This window comes from Sinocyclocheilus anshuiensis, unplaced genomic scaffold (assembly GCF_001515605.1).
Source record: "Sinocyclocheilus anshuiensis isolate Anshui unplaced genomic scaffold, SAMN03320099.WGS_v1.1 scaffold229, whole genome shotgun sequence".
Taxonomy (NCBI): Eukaryota; Metazoa; Chordata; class Actinopteri; order Cypriniformes; family Cyprinidae; genus Sinocyclocheilus; species Sinocyclocheilus anshuiensis.
Genome location: NW_015537957.1, coordinates 767,888 through 790,384, shown reverse-complemented (window position 1 = coordinate 790,384; position 22,497 = coordinate 767,888). Strand labels below are relative to the sequence as shown.

Here is a 22,497-nt window from a genome sequence, read left to right as displayed (position 1 = left end):
TTTGGTCCCCATAACGTGATAAATACCAGGTACACACACACACACACACACACACACAAAAGACAGTGTGGTTACAACCGTCTGAACAAATAATAGAGTCATGCGTGAGAAAAACACACGAGCTTTCTCAGACAGCTGCACTTCATCTGAGCAAAATATCATCCTTCAGCTCTGAAACACACAGATGATCTGTTCCTCAGGTGAGCCGCTTTACGTGACGGTGTTCGAGGTAACAATGTTCCTAACACATCCTGGAACTTGTGGTGTGAAATTGGGTTTACTCTGGAACAAGGCTTAATGGAGTTGTTTGTCTTCTGTGAGAACTAACTGTCTTCCTGTGCTGGACGTCCTCCTCAACACGCCAGCCACCCACAGTCAGTGACTGAAGCACTAGGTATGTGTGATCTGCCAAGTGCACTACAGTGTGTAGGTGTTTGTTTCACAGTTGTCATAGCACTGTTATAATTGCTTGAGGAATACAAAGCAGTTTTTCAACTGCACATATGGACAAAAAAAAATCTTAATTAAACTTAATTAGCGGATGTAATGAGACATTTCTGTGAATAAAGCATGACTAATAGAGACAAAGGTTAGGTTTAGGATTAGATTTAGGGTTAAGTTCACCCTTTACAAAAAAAGTACAGTGGCAGTATAAGGTAAAGTGATAAACAAGTACCATATTCATACACCATGTATTTGCATGATGCTCCAAGGTACTTCAGGGATTACCATGGAAGTATCATGGATGATGTAAAAAAGACCATATCATACTTTGTTAATGGGTTATATGAAACAACTAGTTATTTCAGTGCTAGTATGTTGATATACTGTATAGAGGGCAGATGTTTCGATTAGTGCTTAACAAGTACGTTTTCAATGCTTGATTATTATTACATAACTTCCCTTGTGAAAAAGAGGTACACTTTTAGCATACTTTAAAAAAAGAATATACTTATGTGTGAGCTGAATATAATGTTTTCAAACTCTTAACCGCATGTTATGTGCAACTAAATGAAAATGTGTTTTACTATAAATTTATATTAAACGCAATTAGCTGAACTTTAGAGTTCTTCTTAAAGGTCCCATGACATGCTGCTTTTTGGATGCTTTTATATAGGCCTAAGTGGTCCCTAGTACTGTATCTGAAGTCTCTTTCCCGAAATTCAGCCTTGGTGCAGAATTTCAGCCACTACGAGCCAGTCCCACAATGAGCTTTCCTTAGGACGTGCCATTTCTGTGTCTGTAGCTTTAAATGCTAATGAGGAGGAGAGAGGCGGGGCAACTGCCATGCTTGCTCGTTTGCAAGCCATGATGTCTCTGGAGGAAAAAAAAATATTGCGCTCGCCTCGCACGGTAGTAGCTCATTTTCTCATGGGCGGGCCAAATTCTCTGGGCGGGCAAAGCAGAGAAAGGGGAGGTAACCTTTCCCCGTATGACGACATAAAGGGAAGATTCCAGATTGGGCCATCTGAGCTTTCATTTTCTCAAAGGCAAAGCAGGATACCCAGGGCTCGGTTTACACCTATCGCCATTTCTAGCCACTGGGGGACCATAGGCAGGCTAGGGGAACTCATATTAATGTTAAAAAACCTCATAAAGTGAAATTTTCATGCCATGGGACCTTTAAGTTTCACCCATTTAAGCACAGCATCTTTATATGTAATTTCATTATAGTATAATATACTTTAATGTAATTTATATTAATAATTGTCTTATGCTTATATATGTCATTACGCCTTTGTAATGATGACATCATTTAGTACATTTAAGTTACATTTACTTTAAAAGTAATATTGAATACAACTACAATTAAAATTATAATCAAGTATTTTACATGTACTTTATGTAAGGCAACACATCAAAATGAGTGTATTTCAACAAAATAATATAAAAACATGATTTAATAATGTACTTTGAGTGAAACTTTTGATTTAAGTGCACTTTTAAAAGTGTACTTAACTGAATTAAGAAACAGTCATGAAAGTGTCTTTTTAAGTGCACTTAAGTGGCCTTTTATTTAGCTAATTAATATTATCTACAATACATCAAAATAAGTGCACTTATTTAAAGCATGACAAAAGATTATTAAACCATAATGGTTTAAAGTATGCTTAAGTGTGTTAAGAAATGTAGTCATGAATGTATTTCCTTTAAGTACACTTAAGTGACATTTAATTTAATCAATATTATATTAGTATAATTTAAGAGTACAATTAGTACAAGTACATTGTTTTTTTTATTTTTTATATATACTTTTAAGATTTGAAATACACTATGGCCTGGTTTCACAGACAGGGCTTAGACTAAGCCAGGATTAGGCCATAGTTCAATTATAGGACATTTAAGTAATTTTTATAATCGTGCCTTAGAAAAAAAACATTACTGGTGTGCATCTTGAGACAAAACGAAGGCATTGATATATTTTAAGTCAGTGCAAGTTTCTTCCAGTTGAAACAGCTCAGACTTATATTTTAGTCTGGGACTAGGCTTAAGTCTGGTCTGTGAAACCGGGGGTATAAGTGTTAAAAGTATACAATTAAGCACACTTCACAAGGGTTTACATCCTTTATGTACATAATAATACCATGGTAAATGATTATCATAATCATAAATGAAGTGTTTGCATGATGCATTAAACTACACAGAATAATACCGAGGAACTAAGAACTATAGAAGTAGGCTACCATAGTACTTTTTTTTCGGTTACACTTTATTTTGATAGTCCACTTTAGACATTCTACTAACTATAAGTAACTTTGCAACTTCGTGTCAACTAATGCTCATTAATTTGCAACTACATGCCTACTATCTCTCAGAGCAGACTGTTAGGTTAGGTTTAGGGTTAGTAGAATAATACGATTGGGAAACCAATAAGATTGTTCCTACAGGTGGACTGAGTATATTGGTTCACATCTCCTTTAATCAAACTGTCTGATTATACATTATTTGGATTGCGGTTGTTGCTGTTCATCAGGATAAAAGATTGTAGGCTATATTATCACTCTGTTGCTCATGTACAAAACATTTGTTTGTAAAGCACTTTAAGATTCCTTTTGTTTTTGTTTTTTGTGTTTTTTTTGGGGGGGGGGGTTATAAAGCTTAAAATACTTGGCTCTTATAACATGTACAGTGTTACTGTTTAAGAAGTTTGATGTGTTATTTATTCTTATAGTAGCTATTTTGTGGCATTGTGTGTCTATGTTGTTTTTAAGAAAATTAAAATAAAGAGATTAAAATAAATAAATACATAAATAAAGTGTTAGAAGATACTGAATGAATGAATATTAAGCAGTCTACTAATACTCTAATGACTGCTAGTTGACACCTAGTTGCAAAATACTTACTGTTAGTAGAATGTCTAAAGTGGACTGTCAAAATAAAGTGTTACCCTTTTTCTGTCAGATAACTTGTTAATTCATAAAAACTTACAATATGGAACTTATACTGTAAGTGTTACGGCAGGTATGGTAATATAGTAGGCTACTTATAAAAAACACTACACCCTACTTAAACAAACAGTAGTTACTGAATGATTACTAGCTATATTTTACTTCTAAAACGGTACGTTTGAATCAGAGCGTCAGTCGAAGCTCTGCCGGTCTCTCACCGTCTCCGAGCTCATGGATGTCCTGAGTTTCTCCACCGCGGGAATGTGAACGGGGAAGATTTCTCCGTTCCTCTCCGGCACCGGCGGCGGCGTGTCGTCCCGCATCATCTCGTCGCTGATCTCGGGGTCATCATCACCGTACTCGGGCACCGGAATGCCCTCCGTGACAAACTCCTTCAAGCACTTCAGCTCGTGTTTCTTCAGCAGCTGGTCGGTGTCGGCGTCCACCACTACGAGCTGCAGGCTCCCGGCGCTGGCGCGTATCCTCGCCACGACCTGCTGATGGCTGTCGCTCTCCACGCGCTCTCCGTTCACGAACGCCAACCTGTCGCCGGCGCGCAGACCGGACACCTCGGCGGGGGAGTCGGGCTCCACCAGGCGGATGAACTGGCCGCTTTTGCCCTTCTCTCCGTGCAGATGGAAGCCGTATCCGTTCTCGCCCTTCTCCACGACGCAGAGACGCGGGCGCAGAGTCTGGCTGGGCATCACGCAAAGTCACCTGTTGATTTAATCTGACAAATAAATAGAAATGAAGGGAAAATGAGAGTCGGATGCTCACGGATGAAGCATGTTAACCCGCTCGGCCTCAGTAAATGAAGGGATTTGTTGTTGATATAAAGTGTGAAGAGAAAGTTCTAGTGTTCGACTGTTTGTCTGATCGGCAGCACATCAGCATCCAAATCCAGCCCATGGAGGAGTGACTCCTCTAGAACCTCCTCCTCTCTGCACTCATAAAGAGAAAGCAGAGTGAACTGTAATCGCTGGGACTTTTTTTTTTGCACTTTCGACTTCTGTTATTTACAGTAATGTCATCAGTACACTCAGGTTATGTGACAGGGGCCCAACACCTGAGCACACTTCACAAATGACACAAATCTCCCTCTGGAATGACCAGGTTTGGAAGTTAGCTTTTTTTATAATATAAATTGATTACGGTAGAGTGGGGGGAAACGCCCCCTTAAGGACTGTGTAATTTTTTTCTGTGAAACAAAAGTTAAACGTGTTCAGAAAAGTTATCATAGTTTTAGTGACAATGACATAAATTATAAATCAAGTATGAAAAATATCCAGAGTTTTCATGCAATTAGATTTTTAATAACAATTAATTTTGTTCCAAGGGGGCGTTTTGCTCCATGGGTGGGGTAAAGTGCCCCCAAGTCTTAAAGGGGTCATATGATGCGATTTCAATTTTTCCTTTCTCTTTGGAGTGTTATAAGCGCTTGGTGCATAAAGAAGATCTGTAAAGTTGCAAAGACTAAAGTCTCAAATCCAAAGAGATATTTTTTTTATAAAAGTTAAGAGTCAACCACGCCTACCTAAAACGGCTCGTTCTAACACGCCCCCACATATCTACGTCACTATGTGGGAAGATTTGCATAACGCCGCCCAAATGTTCACGCAAAGAAAGAAGGCGTAACTTTTATTCTCACTGTAGTATTGTTGCTGCCACCATGTCGAGATGCTGTGTGTTTCGTTGTGAAAGCGAAACTACTTTGTTTGGTCTTCCAAAAGAGGACGATATCCACTTCGTCATGCCGTTAATCCGTGCTGGTCGCTGAGGAAATACATCAACTTCGCGCTGTGGATCGCCGGATTGGCTTTCAGCCCGGAGTCGCGGAGTCCATCCCGGGGTCGTCACATATGGTTGCCGCAAGCCCGCCGGCCGCACCATTCTCTAGCCTGCCGGCCTCCACTCACTCTAGGCCGCACAAATGCCTCGTTTGTAATGGGTTTTATTGGTTTTGTCTCCGGGACACGGCATCAAAGTATGGTGATGGGCGTAACATTTCCGTTACACGCTTGAGGTATTCAGCTAATCACAACGCACTGGATAGCTGGCCAATCACAGCACACCTCGCTTTTCAGACCGATGAGCTTTGTAAAAATTGACGCGTTTCAGAAAGGCGGGGCATAGAGGAGAAACAATAATGTACAGTTATTGTTAAACCGCATAAACACATTTCATTACGCCAAATACACAAAATAATGTTCTTTTTAGCAACATCATATGACCCCTTTAAAAAGCAATTTGCTTTATACAATTACAGCAAAATCAGAGTACAGGCAGTTTTAGCTTGAAATGAAAAAACATAATCAGTAATTATGAATTACAAAATTATAATAGCCTATTTGAAAAGTTTTGTTAGCTGATGCTAACTGGCTTGCTAACTGATGCTAATTTGAGGTAATTTTTATATATATAAAGTCCAAATATTTGTATTCAACCAACTAATACATTTGATGGAAAAACAAAGGATTTGACGTTCAGAATAAAGTAGCTACAGCAAGTAAACCGTGCCCCCTGGGGGCGTTTTACCCCACAGACTATGTTTGAAAAAAAATTGTCATTCTGAAAATATAAATTATATTTCTATTAAATAACACACGCTCCCTGTCTACAGGCCCTACTGTTCTCATATCATATATAACTGTGATGTTCTACAACAGTGGTTCTCAAACCTGTCCTGGAGTACCCCCAGCCCTGCACATTTTGTATGTCTCCCTCATCTATCACACCTGATTCAACTCATCAGCTCATTAGTGGAGACTGCAAGACCTGAACTGGGTGTGTCAGATATAGGGAGACATACAAAACGTGCAGTGCTGGGGGTACTTAATGGAGAGGTTTGACTCCGAGAACCCTTGTTCTACAAAACAACAGGCTTTAAAACACTTTTTTTTCTTACTGCTGAAAATTTGATCGTTTACTGTGAAATCCGTTTTCTCTCAGATACATCACCAGTGTAAGCTTCATGGTGAATACTTCTACATCACTCTTGTCAACGTAATGTTACAAAAAAAAAATTTCTTGACTCTATCTTGTGATAATTTTGGGGAAAACAGTAGGGGTGCATTTTACCCCACTCTACCCTATCATGCATAAAAAAATAGATTTTAAATTATTATATAGACAACTGATTTATGCCATGTTAAATTATATAAATAAATGACAACTGCAGTTATGGCTTCATTTCCTCCTGCCAAAACAAAAAAAAAAAAGTGCACTTAGTGCACTTCCAGGGAGACATCAGTGTCAGTTAAGATCTTGAAAAAAAAACACGTGGAAAACAAAGAAAAATCAAGGTAAGCAGAATATTTTCCTATCAAATATTTTCCAATGGAATTGAAAAAATGTAATATCACAATTTTAATCAATATTTTGTTGCATAACAAACATCAACACATAAGTTTACTCTTTTTTTTCTTATTCATGTTCTTGTGTGTAGGCCTACTTGTGCCAGATTTTTAAAATGTAATATCACAATTTTAATCAATATTTTGTTGCATAACAAACATCAACACATAAGTTTACTCTTTTTTTCTTATTCATGTTCTTGTGTGTAGGCCTACTTGTGCCAGATTTTGGGGTTTCTTGCCCTGTGAAGGAGCAAATGTGGGCTACACATCAGCTGTATAGGAAACCGGGACTAGACGAATGTCTCGCCAAGATCAAATAACATCAACATTTATTAATTTGGCAGATGATTTTATGCAAAACAACTTACACGGAATAGTACAACACAAGCATTTACTCATTCAAATAAAGTTTGTTCATCTTCTCGTGTCCCAAACCGAGACCAATAAGTTAACCTGATGTTCACAACTCACTTTATTATTCAAAAGTACAGGACACATATTTGAAATGTCAAAGGTAAGGCAATTAAATCGTTAACTTCGTTATCATTTATTAGTAATTCTCGGTGTATAATACCGCCCCCCTGTGGCTTTAAATATTCAATAAATGAAACGGTGGAAAAAACCCTCACTCACATGTGGTTACAATGGACTTTCTCATGGCACTTTGTGAACACTGTGAACAATGTAAAGCGTAGGTATGAGACAAATCAAAATACTGTACGATACAATCCAGATTTACATTTCACATCAATCTCTAAGTCATACAGTGAGTGTGACAGGTATGAAAGTGTGACATGCTTGTACGCGAAGCAAAAAGAAACCCATATTACCTCATAATCAGGCCTGACTCGGTCAAGCTGTGTTAGGATTGTTTTCAAGTCAATATATACTGATTGTAAACATGATACTTAACATAAGCTAATATTCTGACTCTGCAAGACACTCAAATATACAGTAAAGAACTTTAAAAAAACAACACTACAGACACAAGCTCACGGCCCGAGCACATTTGCGTGGCATATAATGTAATTCAATACTAATATATTTTATACTGTGTGTGTAGATAGAGGCTGTAACCATTAGAGAAGAAACCCAGAAACCACATTACACAAACCTGGAATAATCAGACACACCTGGGTACTGTACACACCTGGATTAATACAGTTTATAAAGCAGAAACGTATTACTCTGATGCACCTCAGCAGTATTTGGCTGTATATTCCTGACTATAAAGCGAACAGGGGTCTGGGGAATCAGACACATCAAAAAGCACGTTTCATTCACACGCGTATTTGTGTAGGAATATCTGTCGTCTGGAGATGGAGACGTGGAGCTGGTCACATGAGGCTGCCGCAGCAGTTGGACTTCTGCTTCTGTGACTCGATGTAATCATGAATCTTGAACTTGGGCTCGTGGGGCTGCTGGATGTTTCTGTGCCTGAGTTCTCTGTGTGGAAATAAAAGAGAAAACATATTCATCAGTTTCAGTGTAATAACTAGAAAGAGAAGTTCAAGGCAAACTTTGAATGATGGTTTGACAAAGCCTTAAAAAACCCTGATACTCTTAGGTTTGAATAAACTTGTGAAAAACTACGCTTAATTGTACTGTATAGAGTGTATTAAAAGATAGACACTTATGACTGTTTAATAGTGACGTGTAAAATTCACTAAATGTTTATAATATATTTAAAAAATCCTCAAACCTTGCTATGGCTTGGAAAGCGAGTTCCACATTGACACCGTTCTTGGCACTGGTCTCCATGAAAGGGACTCCATATTCCTTCAATAAAGAAAAAGCAGAGTATTGCAGTTAAATAAACTGCGATGTTTACTGATCATTTGTAATAGCAGGTACATGGACATGTTAAATTAATTTACACTCATACCTTAGCCAGCTTCTCCCCTTCTTCATGTGTGATCACCCTCTCAGCGGCCATGTCTGACTGTATGAACACAATTATACATTAATATAAAACAGCAATGCATTTGTGTTTTTGGAAGACATTGTCTTAACTAAAGCGAAACTACCCTCAAATACAGTACATGTCCTGCTCTATTTAATTAACCAATAAGAGTGAGAATAGAGGTCCAGTGGATGAGGCACTCTTTTATCAGCTGTTGTGATTTTATTAAACATTCTGAGTTAAGGCTGATATATGGCAGTCTAAAAAATCAAAAAATAAATTTTTTAATGGAACAATTTATTAAACATTTCGACAAAAAAAAGTTTGCAAATGTGTTTCATGTTTTATATCATATTTGATACATTTTACAACTCATAGTATGTTATAGGAGAATATGGTGCTCATGCTGAAGGAGGAAAAAAATCTAATTTCATCAGAGGCCCAAACTGAGCAGAAGTACGCAATTCGGTGCAGCAAGAAAAATGCGATTCTGACAGCTTGTAATGTAAATCAATGAGATCTTTATAACGTGGAATGCCGGCCTAGTTTACTTTCACTGTAAATGCATTACTGTAAACACTAGGGGAAGAGCTGAAATATTCTGTGGTAACTGCATAATGACACAAATGCTGATAAAGCTCATTCCAATAAAGCCTACTGCATCATATTTGATATGCAAATACCTAAGTGCTCTAAATTAACAATTTTTAAAGTATAAGTACAATGTAAAAACATCTACACAATAAGTGCACTGTACCAAAAGATTAATTTAAGTGCAAGTACATAGTAGTTAAGGCCACCTAATATAAAGTGGGACCGAGTTTTTTTTTCTCTTCGAGTTTGAGCACCATATTTTCACTATATCATACCATATGAGCAGTCAAACCCTGATGTAACAAATATGATTTTATTTTTCGTTACACTTTATTTTAGGATGTCCTTGTTACAGTGTAATTATACATTTAAGTACTAAGTTATATAGATTAACTACATGTACTTACTATATGGTTATGGTTAGGATTTGGCTTAGGTTTACATGCATGTAATTATGAATAATTAATTGTTATTATAATATTAAGTACATGTAATGTGTAACAAGGAGGCTTTCTGGCTCCATTAGCTCCATTAGGGGGCACTATCTAATCCAGTGCAAAACCAGTTAGAGCAGTTACACCAGAACACACCCTAACCACACATCAAGAGATAAAAGACGTCCAAAGGTGGTAAAAATGCTTGCGTCTAAAATGAATTACTGCCTGAAATGACACACTGACACACAAAAGATAGAGAAGCATAAAGGAGATTTAAAAAACTGATTTGCAGCTCTGTCTGTGTGTGTTCGTGTGTGTGTCTCTGCATGTACATTAAAACATTATTTGCACCTTTCAAGAGGGGCTGCTTATTTCTGTTCACTCCTTTCAGGAAGTCCCACATACCTTGTTGCCAAGCAACATGATGACCACATCCTTCTGTGCATACTCATAGATTTCAGTCAGCCAGGCCTACGTAGAGATAGACATGCAAAAAAAAATCACTTTGAAGGACAAGAAATGCATCTGCAGTAGAAACGCATGTCATCATTTCACAACCCACGCTAACAGCAGCAAGGACATGACAACATCCAATAAATACACATCTAAAAACGTCTTGAAGTATTTGTTGGTCTTACTCTGATGTTGTCGAAGGAGGACTTTCTCGTGATGTCATACAGCAGCAGCAGAGCTGTAATGGAAAGCACAGCATGTTCAGATCACTGCATATGTTTCAGAGCTGAGCTTTACAGTAATTAAGCACTGACTCAAAAGTCTGCCATGTTCTTCAGGAGTTGTGACTAAAAATTTGAACGCAGTGTTTAAAGTTCACTGCAGTGATCTCCCACAGAGACTCAAACTGAATGAAATGCTCTACTGAGAAACCGTTTCTACACTATGATATATATGGTATATATTCATATTTGTCTATTTAAATCCAGATGGCGACACACACACACACACACACACATTATATATATACAGTGGTGTGAAAAAGTGTTGGCCCCCTTCCTGATTTCTTATTTTTTTGCATGTTTGTCACACTTTAATGTTTCAGATCATCAAACAAATTTAAATATTAGTCAAAGATAACACAAGTAAACACAACATGCAGTTTTTAAATGAAGGTTTTTATTATTAAGGGAAAACAAAATCCAAAACTACATGGCCCTGTGTGAAGAAGTGTTTGCCCCCCTGTTAAAACTGTGGTTTATCACACCTGAGTTCAAGTTCTCTAGCCACACCCAGGCCTGATTACTGCCACACCTGTTCGCAATCAAGAAATCTCTTAAATAGGACCTGCCTGACAAAGTGAAGTAGACCAAAAGATAAATAGCAGGATTTCTACTATCAAGTATACTACTTGTTGCAAATAGTGGCAATTATCTGCACTTCAGTATTGTAGTACATTATAAAACAGTATGCAATAATAACGTATTGAATGTAAACTATCATTTTAATTCAAATTATTAAATGGACACCGGCTCATTGGGACAATAAAGCCCTCCCTAACCTACTCGATACTTTTCTTTTCGATTATTTCCTTCATTTTTATTGAGAATAAATGCCTTTCTGATGTGATATGAGATTTGAAAAGGGAGGAAAAAAAGTTTGACAAAAGGCGGATTCGAACTCTGGTCGATTGCGTCAAAAAGACTATGACATGCACTTTACCATCTACACCACTGGAGGTGTTGTTTGACAATTGTCTTTTGTAATGTCTAGCCAATCATACGTTGGTGGGCGGAGTTAGTGTAAATAACCTCTGAGATATAGATATAGATATTTAAATACACATTTAAACACACACACATATACATATATACATATACAGTATCTCACAGAAGTGAGTACACCCCTCCTATATATATATATATATATATATATATATATATATATATTTATTTATTTATTATGTGTGTGTGTGTTTATATGTTGCCATTTGTATTTAAATAGGCAAATACATAAGATTTAATGAATGAATCATTATTGCATTGATTAATGTTTCTGGCATGTTGTGTGTTTGTCAGCAATTTTTTAACCCTAACGGATGCAGTGCGTAGATTTTTATTTCTCAAACTGCCATGTTGGAAGACCCATGCACATATTCCAGGATGACAATACCAAAATTCATCAGGCTCAAATTGTGAAAGACTGGCCACAACAGAGTCCTGAACCCAACCCCATTGAAAGACTTTGGGATGTGCTTGAGACAACTTTACACTGCCTGTCCAAAACAAGTTTCACAGTCTACTACTTCATTGACCGCCTTTAGTTTTTATAACATTGTGGCATTGTTTCGACAACGTCATACAAAATTTAAAAAATTTTCCATCAAGAGTTGTGTTAATTTTTGGCCGAGATCTTGTATTGACAATGGGAGAGTCGAACCAACCTGTAAAGTGGAATATGTACATGCATATTTATTCAGCACTGGTTTAAAACATTTTATTTAACCCTCCTGCTGCCAAACTATGGCTTGATGAACTGATATCTACTCTACACCTGGAACGAACTAGGGGGAGAACATTACAGTGGAACGACTGGAACGACCCAAGGGAGAACATTACAGTGATTTTACCAGTGTACTCCACTTTTGCAACTAGGAACACCAACTTTTCAAAGACCAATAAGCAGAGAACACAGTGGCTGATGCCAATTTTTATTTTATATTTTTTTTACATAAGGTTTAATGATGGCAAATTTACACATTTATTTAAAGCAATATTTAATCAAAATAAAAGATCAAAAAAATATTTTCACATTTTTTATTATGTTGTTATTGCCGCTATTTTATAAAAGCATTAAGTCACTTGAGGCTGAACATTAGTGATTTCACCTGTTTACTTCACTTTGTGGCACGCCCAAGAACACCTGAGACCTATGGTAAAAATCACGGTAATGCAAGGCCCTACATGACTTACTGCTTTAAAAAGACTTGTAATAAAATGAAGGTGGCATATTTACCCTGAGCGTCTCTGTAGTACGCGTGAGTAACACTGCGGAACCTCTCCTGACCGGCCGTGTCCCACATCTGCAGGAGAGGAGCGTTAACAGGTGAAGCATAGATGTCATGAAGGGGTACATTTAGGACACTTGACTGGGGAAAAAAATGTCCCAATTAACCTGAATTGACCCTACGTATCAACATGAACCACATCTGAAATGTGTAATTTTTCCAAATCCGTTATAGAAAGAGAGAAACCTGAAACCATTACGAATAATTTGTTTTGTGATTTCGTCCTGATGTAATAAACCTGATCTTTGAACAGGCAGGAGGCCAACCAAATTGAATTTTGTGAAGAAAATGTGAGCGATGCTTGCCTGTGCAAAACACACCACCACATGCAGTCTGGCTGGTTGCTAGGGCATTCCTAGTTGGTTGCTAAGGAGTTATCAGTGATTTCCAAGTAAGAGTTCACTCCATAGTCTTTATGACATTCTGGTCTGTAGATACAGCTCAGCTCCCTCCAGTGTTGGGAAAAGTTACTTTTAAAAGTAATGGATTACAATATTGCGTTACTCCATAAAAAAGTAACTAATTGTGTTACTTAGTTACTTTTTATGGAAAGTAATCCATTATGTTACTTGCGTGTTTCTTTTTGTCACCTGAGCTGGGCTTGCTCATTCATTTTTAATAACAAATGAGGAAAAAGTTATATTTTTGGCAACTGTAAAGGCCCTTTTACAACAAAACAAATAAATAAGCGTCAGGCTGAAGGAAGTGACAATGCGCCCAATTTCTCTCAACATGAAGACAGGAGAGACATCAGTGAATAAATGGGTAAACACGTAACTTGTGTTACTTATCTGAAAAAGTAACTCCTGTATTTTCTTGTAAATGTAAAAGTAATGTGTTACTTTACTAGTTACTTGAAAAAAGTAATCTGATTACGTAACTCGTGTAATTTGTAATGCATACTGGCTCCCTCCTTCACTCTAAAGCTATGGGATGTGTGTAATCCGTTTTATCATCTGATCATAACAGTAGCCGTCTGCTCAAGTTGCACGATTTGAGGCATTATTCATGACCATATGACAAATAGTACAGGACAGGAGTTCAATACAGTACTCAAATCAATATAATTAATAGTGATGCTTGTCTTGTTTGCTTACCTGGAGTTTGATTTTCATGTTATCCACAGTCACCACCTTATTCTACAAGCAACAGGAAGAAAAAAAACACCCATTAAAACACAAAAAAGTACTTAGGAAACCACATTACACTTTCTTTTTCACAAATGGAAGACAAAATAATGAACAGTAAACGGTTTGTTATTCAAGGAAATCACGCACAATCAAATCGGAAAACAATTTAGCTACTACTAAAGTGAGATCTCTTAACTGTGCAATTTTGCTTTTGTGTGGCCAGGCTCTCCACATAGACTTAATTATATAGTGCAGATGAAATAACAGACCAGCTCCCTGCTCAATTTCCTGTTGACGTCAGCCGTTACTTCCTTTGTGAATTAAATGTTTTAAAAATTGCACCTTCTGCACTGAGAAGACCAGACTTATCAGATGTTTTCATGCACCAAATGGCAATGCAATCAGAGACATCAGTCACACAAATGGAAGTGAGAATTTCAGAGATGAGTAATTCTCATCCGCAGACATTTACATACAGGCACCCATTTAGGCCGACTGTAGTTAATGCTGACGGATCAAAAACGTAGGTGTTTAAAGCTGAAGCATGTCATTTTATCGCTACTTTCTCCTTTCTCAGCTTAACATGCAGAGAAAACACAAAGTAGTTTGATTTGTAGTTGCCAGCAGTTACACAGAAACGGCGCCCTTCACCTTTTCATTATGTCACATTATCAGCAACAGGAGAGTAAATGATGACAAAACTGCTTATGTGGTGGACTATAGAGTAATCGTAATCACAAAGACACACTTTGGCTGCTTACTCCTTCTAGGAAGTTCTGCATAAATTAAATCAGAGCAGAGCTCAAAGCAATTCGAGGAGAACATTAACCGGTTCAATAAGAACGCAGGTATATGTCTCCATTGTTCCTTCAAGCACCATTGCATATCTGACTTGAATGAAAACACAAATCTTTTTCTTGACAGAAGTGTGTTCAGCAGAGCTCAGATGTCTCATTGTTTCTCCAAGGGCAAGCCAACAAAAGCTGCAGAATAAGATAAAATGAAATCCACTGAGAAAAACTGTAGTGCTGATTAGGATTGGGAATTGAGAATTGGTTCTTTTTTAGAACCGTTTCAGTTTTATAATACCAAATTTGAACAATACTCAAGTATTTATATTTTTGCATTTGCTTTCGAAAATAAATAAATAATCAAAATGTTTTTTTTCTTCTCCGGATGGAATAGCTAATGGACCCGTTTCGCATTTCTGGGTTTTTCATAAGCAGAAGTCATCATAGTCAAGTGAATTTCTATAATGCTAAATGGAAACTACAACAAAAATAATTTTTGGCATTCCTAATAGCAAAAGACCCTTTGGTCACTATTCACTTCCACGTTTGGAACGACATGAAGGTGAGATGACAATCTTTTTTTTTTGGGTGAACTATGTCTTTAAATTAGTGTCAGTCATGAACCAATATTGATGGTATTTCCTCAAAAGTACTAAAATAATTAATAATGGAAATGTTAAAAAGACTGGGATCAAAGCCAAAATCGTTACATTCCTTACAATTTCCACTCCTGCAGTGGCGATGATATATGACTATAGGATATTCATCTATCAGTTGCGCTAGGAATCTTCTTGATCTCTCCAAGTCTCAACCTATTATTTGAGAAATGGAAACCCGACCTTGTTTCAGTTACGAGGCCCTTTTGACACCGGAAAGGATATCCATTTATGAAAAACATACATCTTTCAGCGCCTCTGCCTATCCAGCATAAATCAAGCATAGCCATCAATTTGTTGTAATGGCTTTCCATTTCTCTGGCATCAGACTTGCTCTGCTCTGGCTCCCACACATCCTCATGCTGAGCAAGTGCTACAAGGAAGAGCCCAAAATAGACACAGGCTATAGTGCTGCCGCTGTGCCATTAAAAAAAAATAAAAACAGCACCGAAACGCTTCACTGTTTCCCTGAGCCGCAGCAGATAAGATGCTTCATTTCAGACTAATTTCAGACTTTGTTGGCAGGCGATCAAAGAATGAGGGTTTAATTGCGCTAGGAATCTTCTTGATCTCTCCAAGTCTCAACCTATTATTTGAGAAATGGAAACCCGACCTTGTTTCAGTTACGAGGCCCTTTTGACACCGGAAAGGATATCCATTTATGAAAAACATACATCTTTCAGCGCCTCTGCCTATCCAGCATAAATCAAGCATAGCCATCAATTTGTTGTAATGGCTTTCCATTTCTCTGGCATCAGACTTGCTCTGCTCTGGCTCCCACACATCCTCATGCTGAGCAAGTGCTACAAGGAAGAGCCCAAAATAGACACAGGCTATAGTGCTGCCGCTGTGCCATTAAAAAAAAATAAAAACAACACCGAAACGCTTCACTGTTTCCCTGAGCCGCAGCAGATAAGATGCTTCATTTCAGACTAATTTCAGACGTTGTTGGCAGGCGATCAAAGAATGAGGGTTTAAAAGGTTTTTTGAACTTCCTAAAGACACCTTCTGTCTGAAAGCATGGCACTTTCTACTCGAATCTGACGTTCGAAACCGGTCCACATCACATGCTAAGCCTTGACCGTTTCAAAGTCTTTTATGCTAACCTCCACTTTCTTGCAAAAACACACACTGTGAAACCAAATTGACTGTGTTGGCTTGAGGGCAAAAATCTATTAGTGGAGCATGACAAACTTCATTTTCCTCCACTAAAATGCGCACCCTTAACGCCAAATGACAACGGCCTCTTAGTGTGTTGGTGTATCAACCGTGATGACTCCAAAAAACGAAAACATGACTAAATTCTCAGTTTGAGAAAATAAACCCGAAATATTGATGACTCATCTTGCATTTAGGGGCGTATACCAATTTTTGTCCAATCAAATGCTCTCTACAATGACAATGTCGGTAGTAATTGTAACTATAGCAAATGATGAAATACAGGCCGATGAGCTCTTTGATAGGTCGCACTCAAACTTTCTGTTTTAATAGAATATGCATCACTTCACTGGGTCTCTAAAGTATTGATGAAACTGAACAGATCTTTTCTTCCGTATTGCGACAAAGTGTAACAGATTATTGTGAAAGGAAACATAACGTGAGACTCGGTAGGGTTCTATTCTGTTGACTGGATTTTGAGATGTGGCCGTTGCACTAAAAAACGAATTCCAGCTTGCAGTCAATTATGGAGGGACGGAGTTTAAGTGGACTAAATTACTCGAGGTCCAACATATGTCAGATTGCAAGGTCAAATAAACAAAAATGTAAAAATAAATATGCATGATGAATCATTCACAATAAGACCATTAACATGCATTTGGAAAATAGTACAGGTGAGTTTTCATCTCACGCCGACTTTAAATACACCCCAGTTAAGTTTTAACCAAATATTTTCTCTTTTTCTCCCCAACCAAGTGCTTGGCAGGTGCAGCTCAAGACCCAAAGTGTCACGTGGCGACAGGTTAATCATTTAGCCAGACTGAAACGTGAACGAGTATAAAATTGGCCTGTTATATCCAAACACTCCAAGACATCTTGAGTGGCACAGTGGCTTCACAGATTTGTCCGAGAGGCTGCTGGACTGCACCAGTACCACTTCAGAAGACCACAGAGATTTGCACAGTTAAAAGCCAATGGAGAGTGAATACACACACACACAACCTCTCTATGATGGAGTGCCAGAACAGCTTATTGATTAGATGCTGGATGTAAGTGTTAAAGGGTCATAACATATTTTTCTAAGCATCATGTTTTTTGCCTCTGAGGTCCACTTATAATATTAGATTTTGATGAATAATTTGCTCCCTCTTTCTGACTCTCAGAATTAAAGAAAAAAATATTTTTAAAAGATGCTGGTAACGAAACCGTTTTTGTGCCCAGTGCACTGAATGGACAAAAAAGCAAAAAATGTATATATATATCCGTTTTCTTATGTTGCACAGAAGAAATTAAGTAATACATGTTTGGAACGACATGAGGGCAAGTAAATGATGACAGAATTTTAAATTTTGGGTAAATTATCTCAAAGTCTGTGGAATAAACACCCTCTTCACATGAGCAATAGCAGCTTGCTGTGAGCTGCGGGTTTGCTTTCGGGTCTAATATAGTTTGTGATGTCTCATCCTTCAACAACAGCCTCTTCGCAAAGCGGCATTATATTGTGACATTTGTGTGATTCATAAAACAATCTGCACTAAAATGTGCAACTCAAACTGTTAAGATGAGACTGAAACAATCATGGACTTTTAAAAAAAAAAAACAAGCTGCTCTTTCTTGACATCATAAGCATACTTCTATTGTTAGTTAAATAGAAAACGATGTAAAGGCTAGCTTGTTTACACCAAAGACGATAACTGAAATGATGTTTATAACCACTGTATAACCATTCTAATTCTATGAGAACCCAGCAAACGAATGTTCTCAGAACACTGGTTAACATGTAAACAGAATGTTAATTTGAATGTTGTTTAAAAGTTCTAAAATGCATTATTTATACATTGTTCATGGAACTTTTTTTGAACATTTTATATGGTATGCACTCCATGTCTTATGCGTTTTTAGACATTACTACTTGTTTCAGAACAATTAGAGGACATTCATAACGTTCCAATAATTTTTGCAAAATCAAACCGTATTGATCAAATTTCATAATAAAAATATGGAGAGCCAATTCAAATTCACCTGACATTAAAGAGCTTGAGCATTTAAAGCAGTAGGCAACAAAACGTTTAGCTCTGAAACTTACAATACATCAAATGCTTATTTCAGTTCAACAAAAAATTGATTCATCTTGATATGACCTCCATCAGTAGATATAAACATGTTGTATAAAGAGAAGCAAACCAGCTCCATCCACTGCTGGCTCACCCTAAAGTCAATCCCCACTGTGGCAATGAAGTTGCCTCCCAGAAAGGCACCATCTTTAAAGCGCACCAGGACACAGGTCTTCCCCACTGCCGAGTCTCCCAGCAGCATCACCTAAAGGCATCAGGGTCAGAGACAGCTGTTAGGCCTACAACCACATCCTGGTTTTGTTTAATAAGCTCTAACTGTTCACCAACTTTATGTTCAAGTCAACACGGAATGACATTCACAACCCACTTTACTTCCATAAATCGACATTTTTGAGTGGAACAAGACAAAACTGTCAGTCGAAAATGACTGGAGTGTGGAAAGTGTGACAGGTGGTTAAGAGAAAAGGTTTGAAAACAAGAGCGAATCAAATGATTGAGAGTATTATACAGCAGCAAATCATGCACAATATACCAGGAACATGCATTTACATGTAATTAGGGTTATTTTTGCTCCCATGTTGACTTTAACACCAAAACGCAGTTGTTTTTAAAGGGGTCATATGATGCGATTTCAATTTATAATGTACAGTATGTGGAAAATAATGTGTTTTTTTAACTTTAAACCACATAAACACATTTCATTACACCAAATGCACAAAATAATGTTATTTTTTAGCAGCATCATATGACCCCTTTAACAGAAGAAAATGCTGTGCAATGGAAACTCAAATTGTGAAATGTGTTTGCCCAATTGTATTTTACAGGTATTGCATCATATTCTTTGCTGAAACTACTGTTGCTCAATTCCAACATTGCATATTGTTTATCACTTTAAATCTACGCGTTTTCTTCACTTCAAACAAGACGGAGGCAAAAACAGCTCCTCTTATTGGGCTAAAATAAATTCTCAAAGGATCATTCTGGAATCCCTGAGACTTGTATCGTCGAGTCTCTTCAGACTACATCAATACGTCTTCAGATGCGTTCAGATGACTCCCTCCCTGAGTCAATATTTATCTACCAGTGAGGGAAAAGTCAAACTACTATCACATTACTTAAATATTAGAGGAAATACAACAAATAAAAAAGGGCGGTATACTTTATTATAGCAGTAGTTCTCAACTGGTGGTTTGCGACCCAAAACAAGTTGTGGGCGGCAGGGGAAAAAACAATGTTAGCTATAGATAATTTCAATGCAATAATAATAAAATGCAACTAACTAACATTGTAGAATAAGAATAGGGTTAATTTTCAAACGGGAGAACAATACTATGTTCTATTAATAATTTTGCTAAATTGATTATAATCTGATTGACTATTTTCTTTACTTTTTTAGAATCAGTAATTTTTATACTGCGTTTAGTCGCCACTTTGGTCCAAACGCAAAACCAGTTTTGAAGAACCACTGCTATATTGTACCATTAAGACAGTTACTATTATTAAATGTGCATGCAAAACGACATGTTTGCAGCCATTTAACGTGAATTCAGACAGTTGCATGGCTGTGAACATGCCTTTGCATTCTTGAAAAGTGATTTCCGAGTAGAAGACGCACGCGCGCGCCACAGGTGCCAACTAACGCTGGGCAGATTTTTCAGACACAACAACATCAACAACAATACAAATCATGACACCAGCAATAAACTAAACAATAAAATATAACTCACACCTTGAAGGCAATATCAAAATACTCGTTGACCGAGGCGCATCGCTCCAGCACATTTCTCGACGTTCCGTTTTTAACCCCATTCTCCATCAATGTTGCTTTTTTGATTGACATCGCGGAAACAAATAACGGGGATCTTGCTTTCGATGTTCTTCTCAAGACGCGCCGGTGACTATATCACAAATGCATAACATAGTGCATCTAAAACGCGCCCAAACTTCATCAGATGCTGGCTGAGGATGAGTATTATGAAGAAACACAAAAAATGCATCTATCCAAAAAGCGTCCTCTTCATCACCATTAACGCGCAAAGACGCAAAACATGATCGTTATCGTGCAGTTGCGCGCATAATCTCACACAGCACAGAAGCAGATCGCTCCACAACACTCATGAGCAACAGGCTCCCGTGGGTAACGCACACACACAGGTGCCAGATCACATCTGATCACACTGATTGAGAGGAGGAGACCGACCAATGACACCCATCAAGCGACGCGACTAAACCAGACGCGCCCATTATAATCTGCGAACTCTCGGTAGCGCGTATAATAGGAGCGTTGTGGTTTTGTCGCGTCGCGTCTGTTGAGCGGCAAATGCTACCCAATATGTTTTCTGTGTGCAATAAAACCGTTTTTTTTCCGCAGGGGGCGCTTCGGGGCTCAGAAAGCTCAGTCCTCCGTTTAACTTCATTCAAATCTTAGAATATGTTTTGATTTAATAGATGCATTTGTACACCAGAACGTTTAATCGTTCAAATGTATTCATTCCAAGCACTGGCACCTGAAATACAAATAAAAAAAATCCGAACCAGCAATCTCGAATAATTAAATTGAAAGAAATGACATCGCAAACGACTGCGATTAATCCATCCTAAACACCGCGGTGAAAAGTATCACGTACCACGTGACAACACTGTCTACTTTTGTGGCGCCTCAGAAGCGGACATTAATAAGGTCTGGGCATTAATTATTTACTACTGAATAATGATACTAATAAATGTTAATAATGTATGTGAATTGAAAATACGAAGTCAAGCGTTAAATATAAGAATTATTTGTTTGGATGCATTTTACCTGACACAAATTCCGGGCTATCAAGCCCCGCCCTTTTCGTAATTTTGTTTCAGTTTACACAAGTCTCATTCTATCAGATCATTCCATTTCTGTGAGAGAGTTTCGCTTAATATTGTGGTTTGTCGCGACGATTGCGGCCAATGCAGATGAGGTTTGACAAACTGCAGCTCATTGTAATGTCAAATGCGTAAAGATTTGTTTGAAAAGGGCACTTCTCTTTACATGCGCTACCTATTATAACTTACCTGAAATATGAACGCCTCTTAAACACCTCTTGCTCTTTCATTCTTGTTCCGTGAATTGTCCTGCATTTGTCCGTATTTGTCCTTAAATCCATTATATGGATAATAATAATTACTATATGGTGTACTTACAACTTTAACAAGTGTTACAAATGAACTGAGCTTTCATTTCTGATTTAAAAGCGTGTGTTTAGTCCGCCATCTACTGAACAATTAGTGTAATGACATCCACTGTCATCCATTTACTGTATGTGTATCTCACATAATAACATAAAATATAAAAAGTACAGTCTTAAAATAAACACTCAACATTTAATTAATAATCATTTATATTTAGCAGTATTTCTCTCTCTCTCTCTCTCTCTCTCTCTCGTTATTATCTGCAGGAATATTGTGCCCGTATCCAGCAGGATGGCTGTGAGGACCAATGATGTATTCATGCATGTCTTCTTTAAACTCAGTCTTGGCACAGTCTACCTAAATAGGTATTTATTTGTGCACAGAAAAAAACATATTCCCAGAATATACTTACTGCTCATATTCTGCACACATATTAAACACCCTGTTTCACACACAAAAACACTGAGACTAATTACAAAATATGAAGGAAAAACAATAACAAACAGTGATGATGCAACCGAGGCCAGACAGATCCCTCAGTAATTATAATCAGAGCCTGCAGTAAAATGATCATTATCATATTATTGTAATCAGACGCTCTCTATTGAGAAAGCCCAGCGGCTCTCTGCAGGGAGTTACGACAGTAGATAGAGGAGCAAATGCAGCAGGCAGAGCCGACGTGGAAGCTATTGATATTTGTGTGTCAGTCAACACAAACATGTGCGTTTAATATTAGTAGTAACATATTTAGATATAAGGTTAGCATGTAGAGGATGATAGGGGAATCATTAGCTAGTTTAGCCTATGTGACAGCATTTTTTCCTTGT

The 22,497-nt window shown here is 37.6% G+C and overlaps 2 protein-coding genes across 3 annotated transcripts in view; both read right to left on the bottom strand.

Annotated features, from left to right (window-relative positions):
• The window catches only part of nherf1b (NHERF family PDZ scaffold protein 1b), a 45,701-nt gene extending 41,362 nt beyond the window's left edge, over positions 1–4,339 (bottom strand). The window contains exon 1 of one of the 2 annotated variants that reach the window (XM_016456754.1): positions 3,608–4,339. In XM_016456754.1, coding sequence (XP_016312240.1) covers positions 3,608–4,093 — 486 coding nt within the window. In that variant the 5' untranslated portion in view covers positions 4,094–4,339. The remainder of the gene's footprint in view (positions 1–3,607) is intronic. The other variant, XM_016456747.1, reaches the window with a different exon arrangement.
• Positions 4,340–7,083: 2,744 nt separating this feature from the next.
• LOC107665712 (ras-related protein Rab-37-like) lies at positions 7,084–20,713 on the bottom strand. The gene is made up of 9 exons (XM_016456718.1): positions 20,238–20,713; positions 18,642–18,752; positions 13,796–13,837; positions 12,647–12,713; positions 10,318–10,370; positions 10,085–10,150; positions 8,631–8,687; positions 8,448–8,524; positions 7,084–8,191 (listed from the first exon to the last, which is right to left on the bottom strand). The coding sequence occupies exons 1-9, from the start codon at positions 20,346–20,348 to the stop codon at positions 8,083–8,085; spliced, it is 693 nt and encodes a 230-aa protein (XP_016312204.1). The 5' UTR covers positions 20,349–20,713; the 3' UTR covers positions 7,084–8,082.
• Positions 20,714–22,497: the final 1,784 nt, after the last annotated feature.

Bases quoted from the DNA above. Each gene is read 5' to 3' on its own strand.
- LOC107665712 (XM_016456718.1), bottom strand. From the start codon at position 20,348: ATGTCAATCAAAAAAGCAACATTGATGGAGAATGGGGTTAAAAACGGA. The intron at 18,753-20,237 runs GTGTGAGTTATA...TGATGCCTTTAG, and splicing joins ATTTTGATATTGCCTTCAAG to GTGATGCTGCTGGGAGACTC. The intron at 8,525-8,630 runs GTATGAGTGTAA...TCTTTATTGAAG, and splicing joins AAGGGGAGAAGCTGGCTAAG to GAATATGGAGTCCCTTTCAT.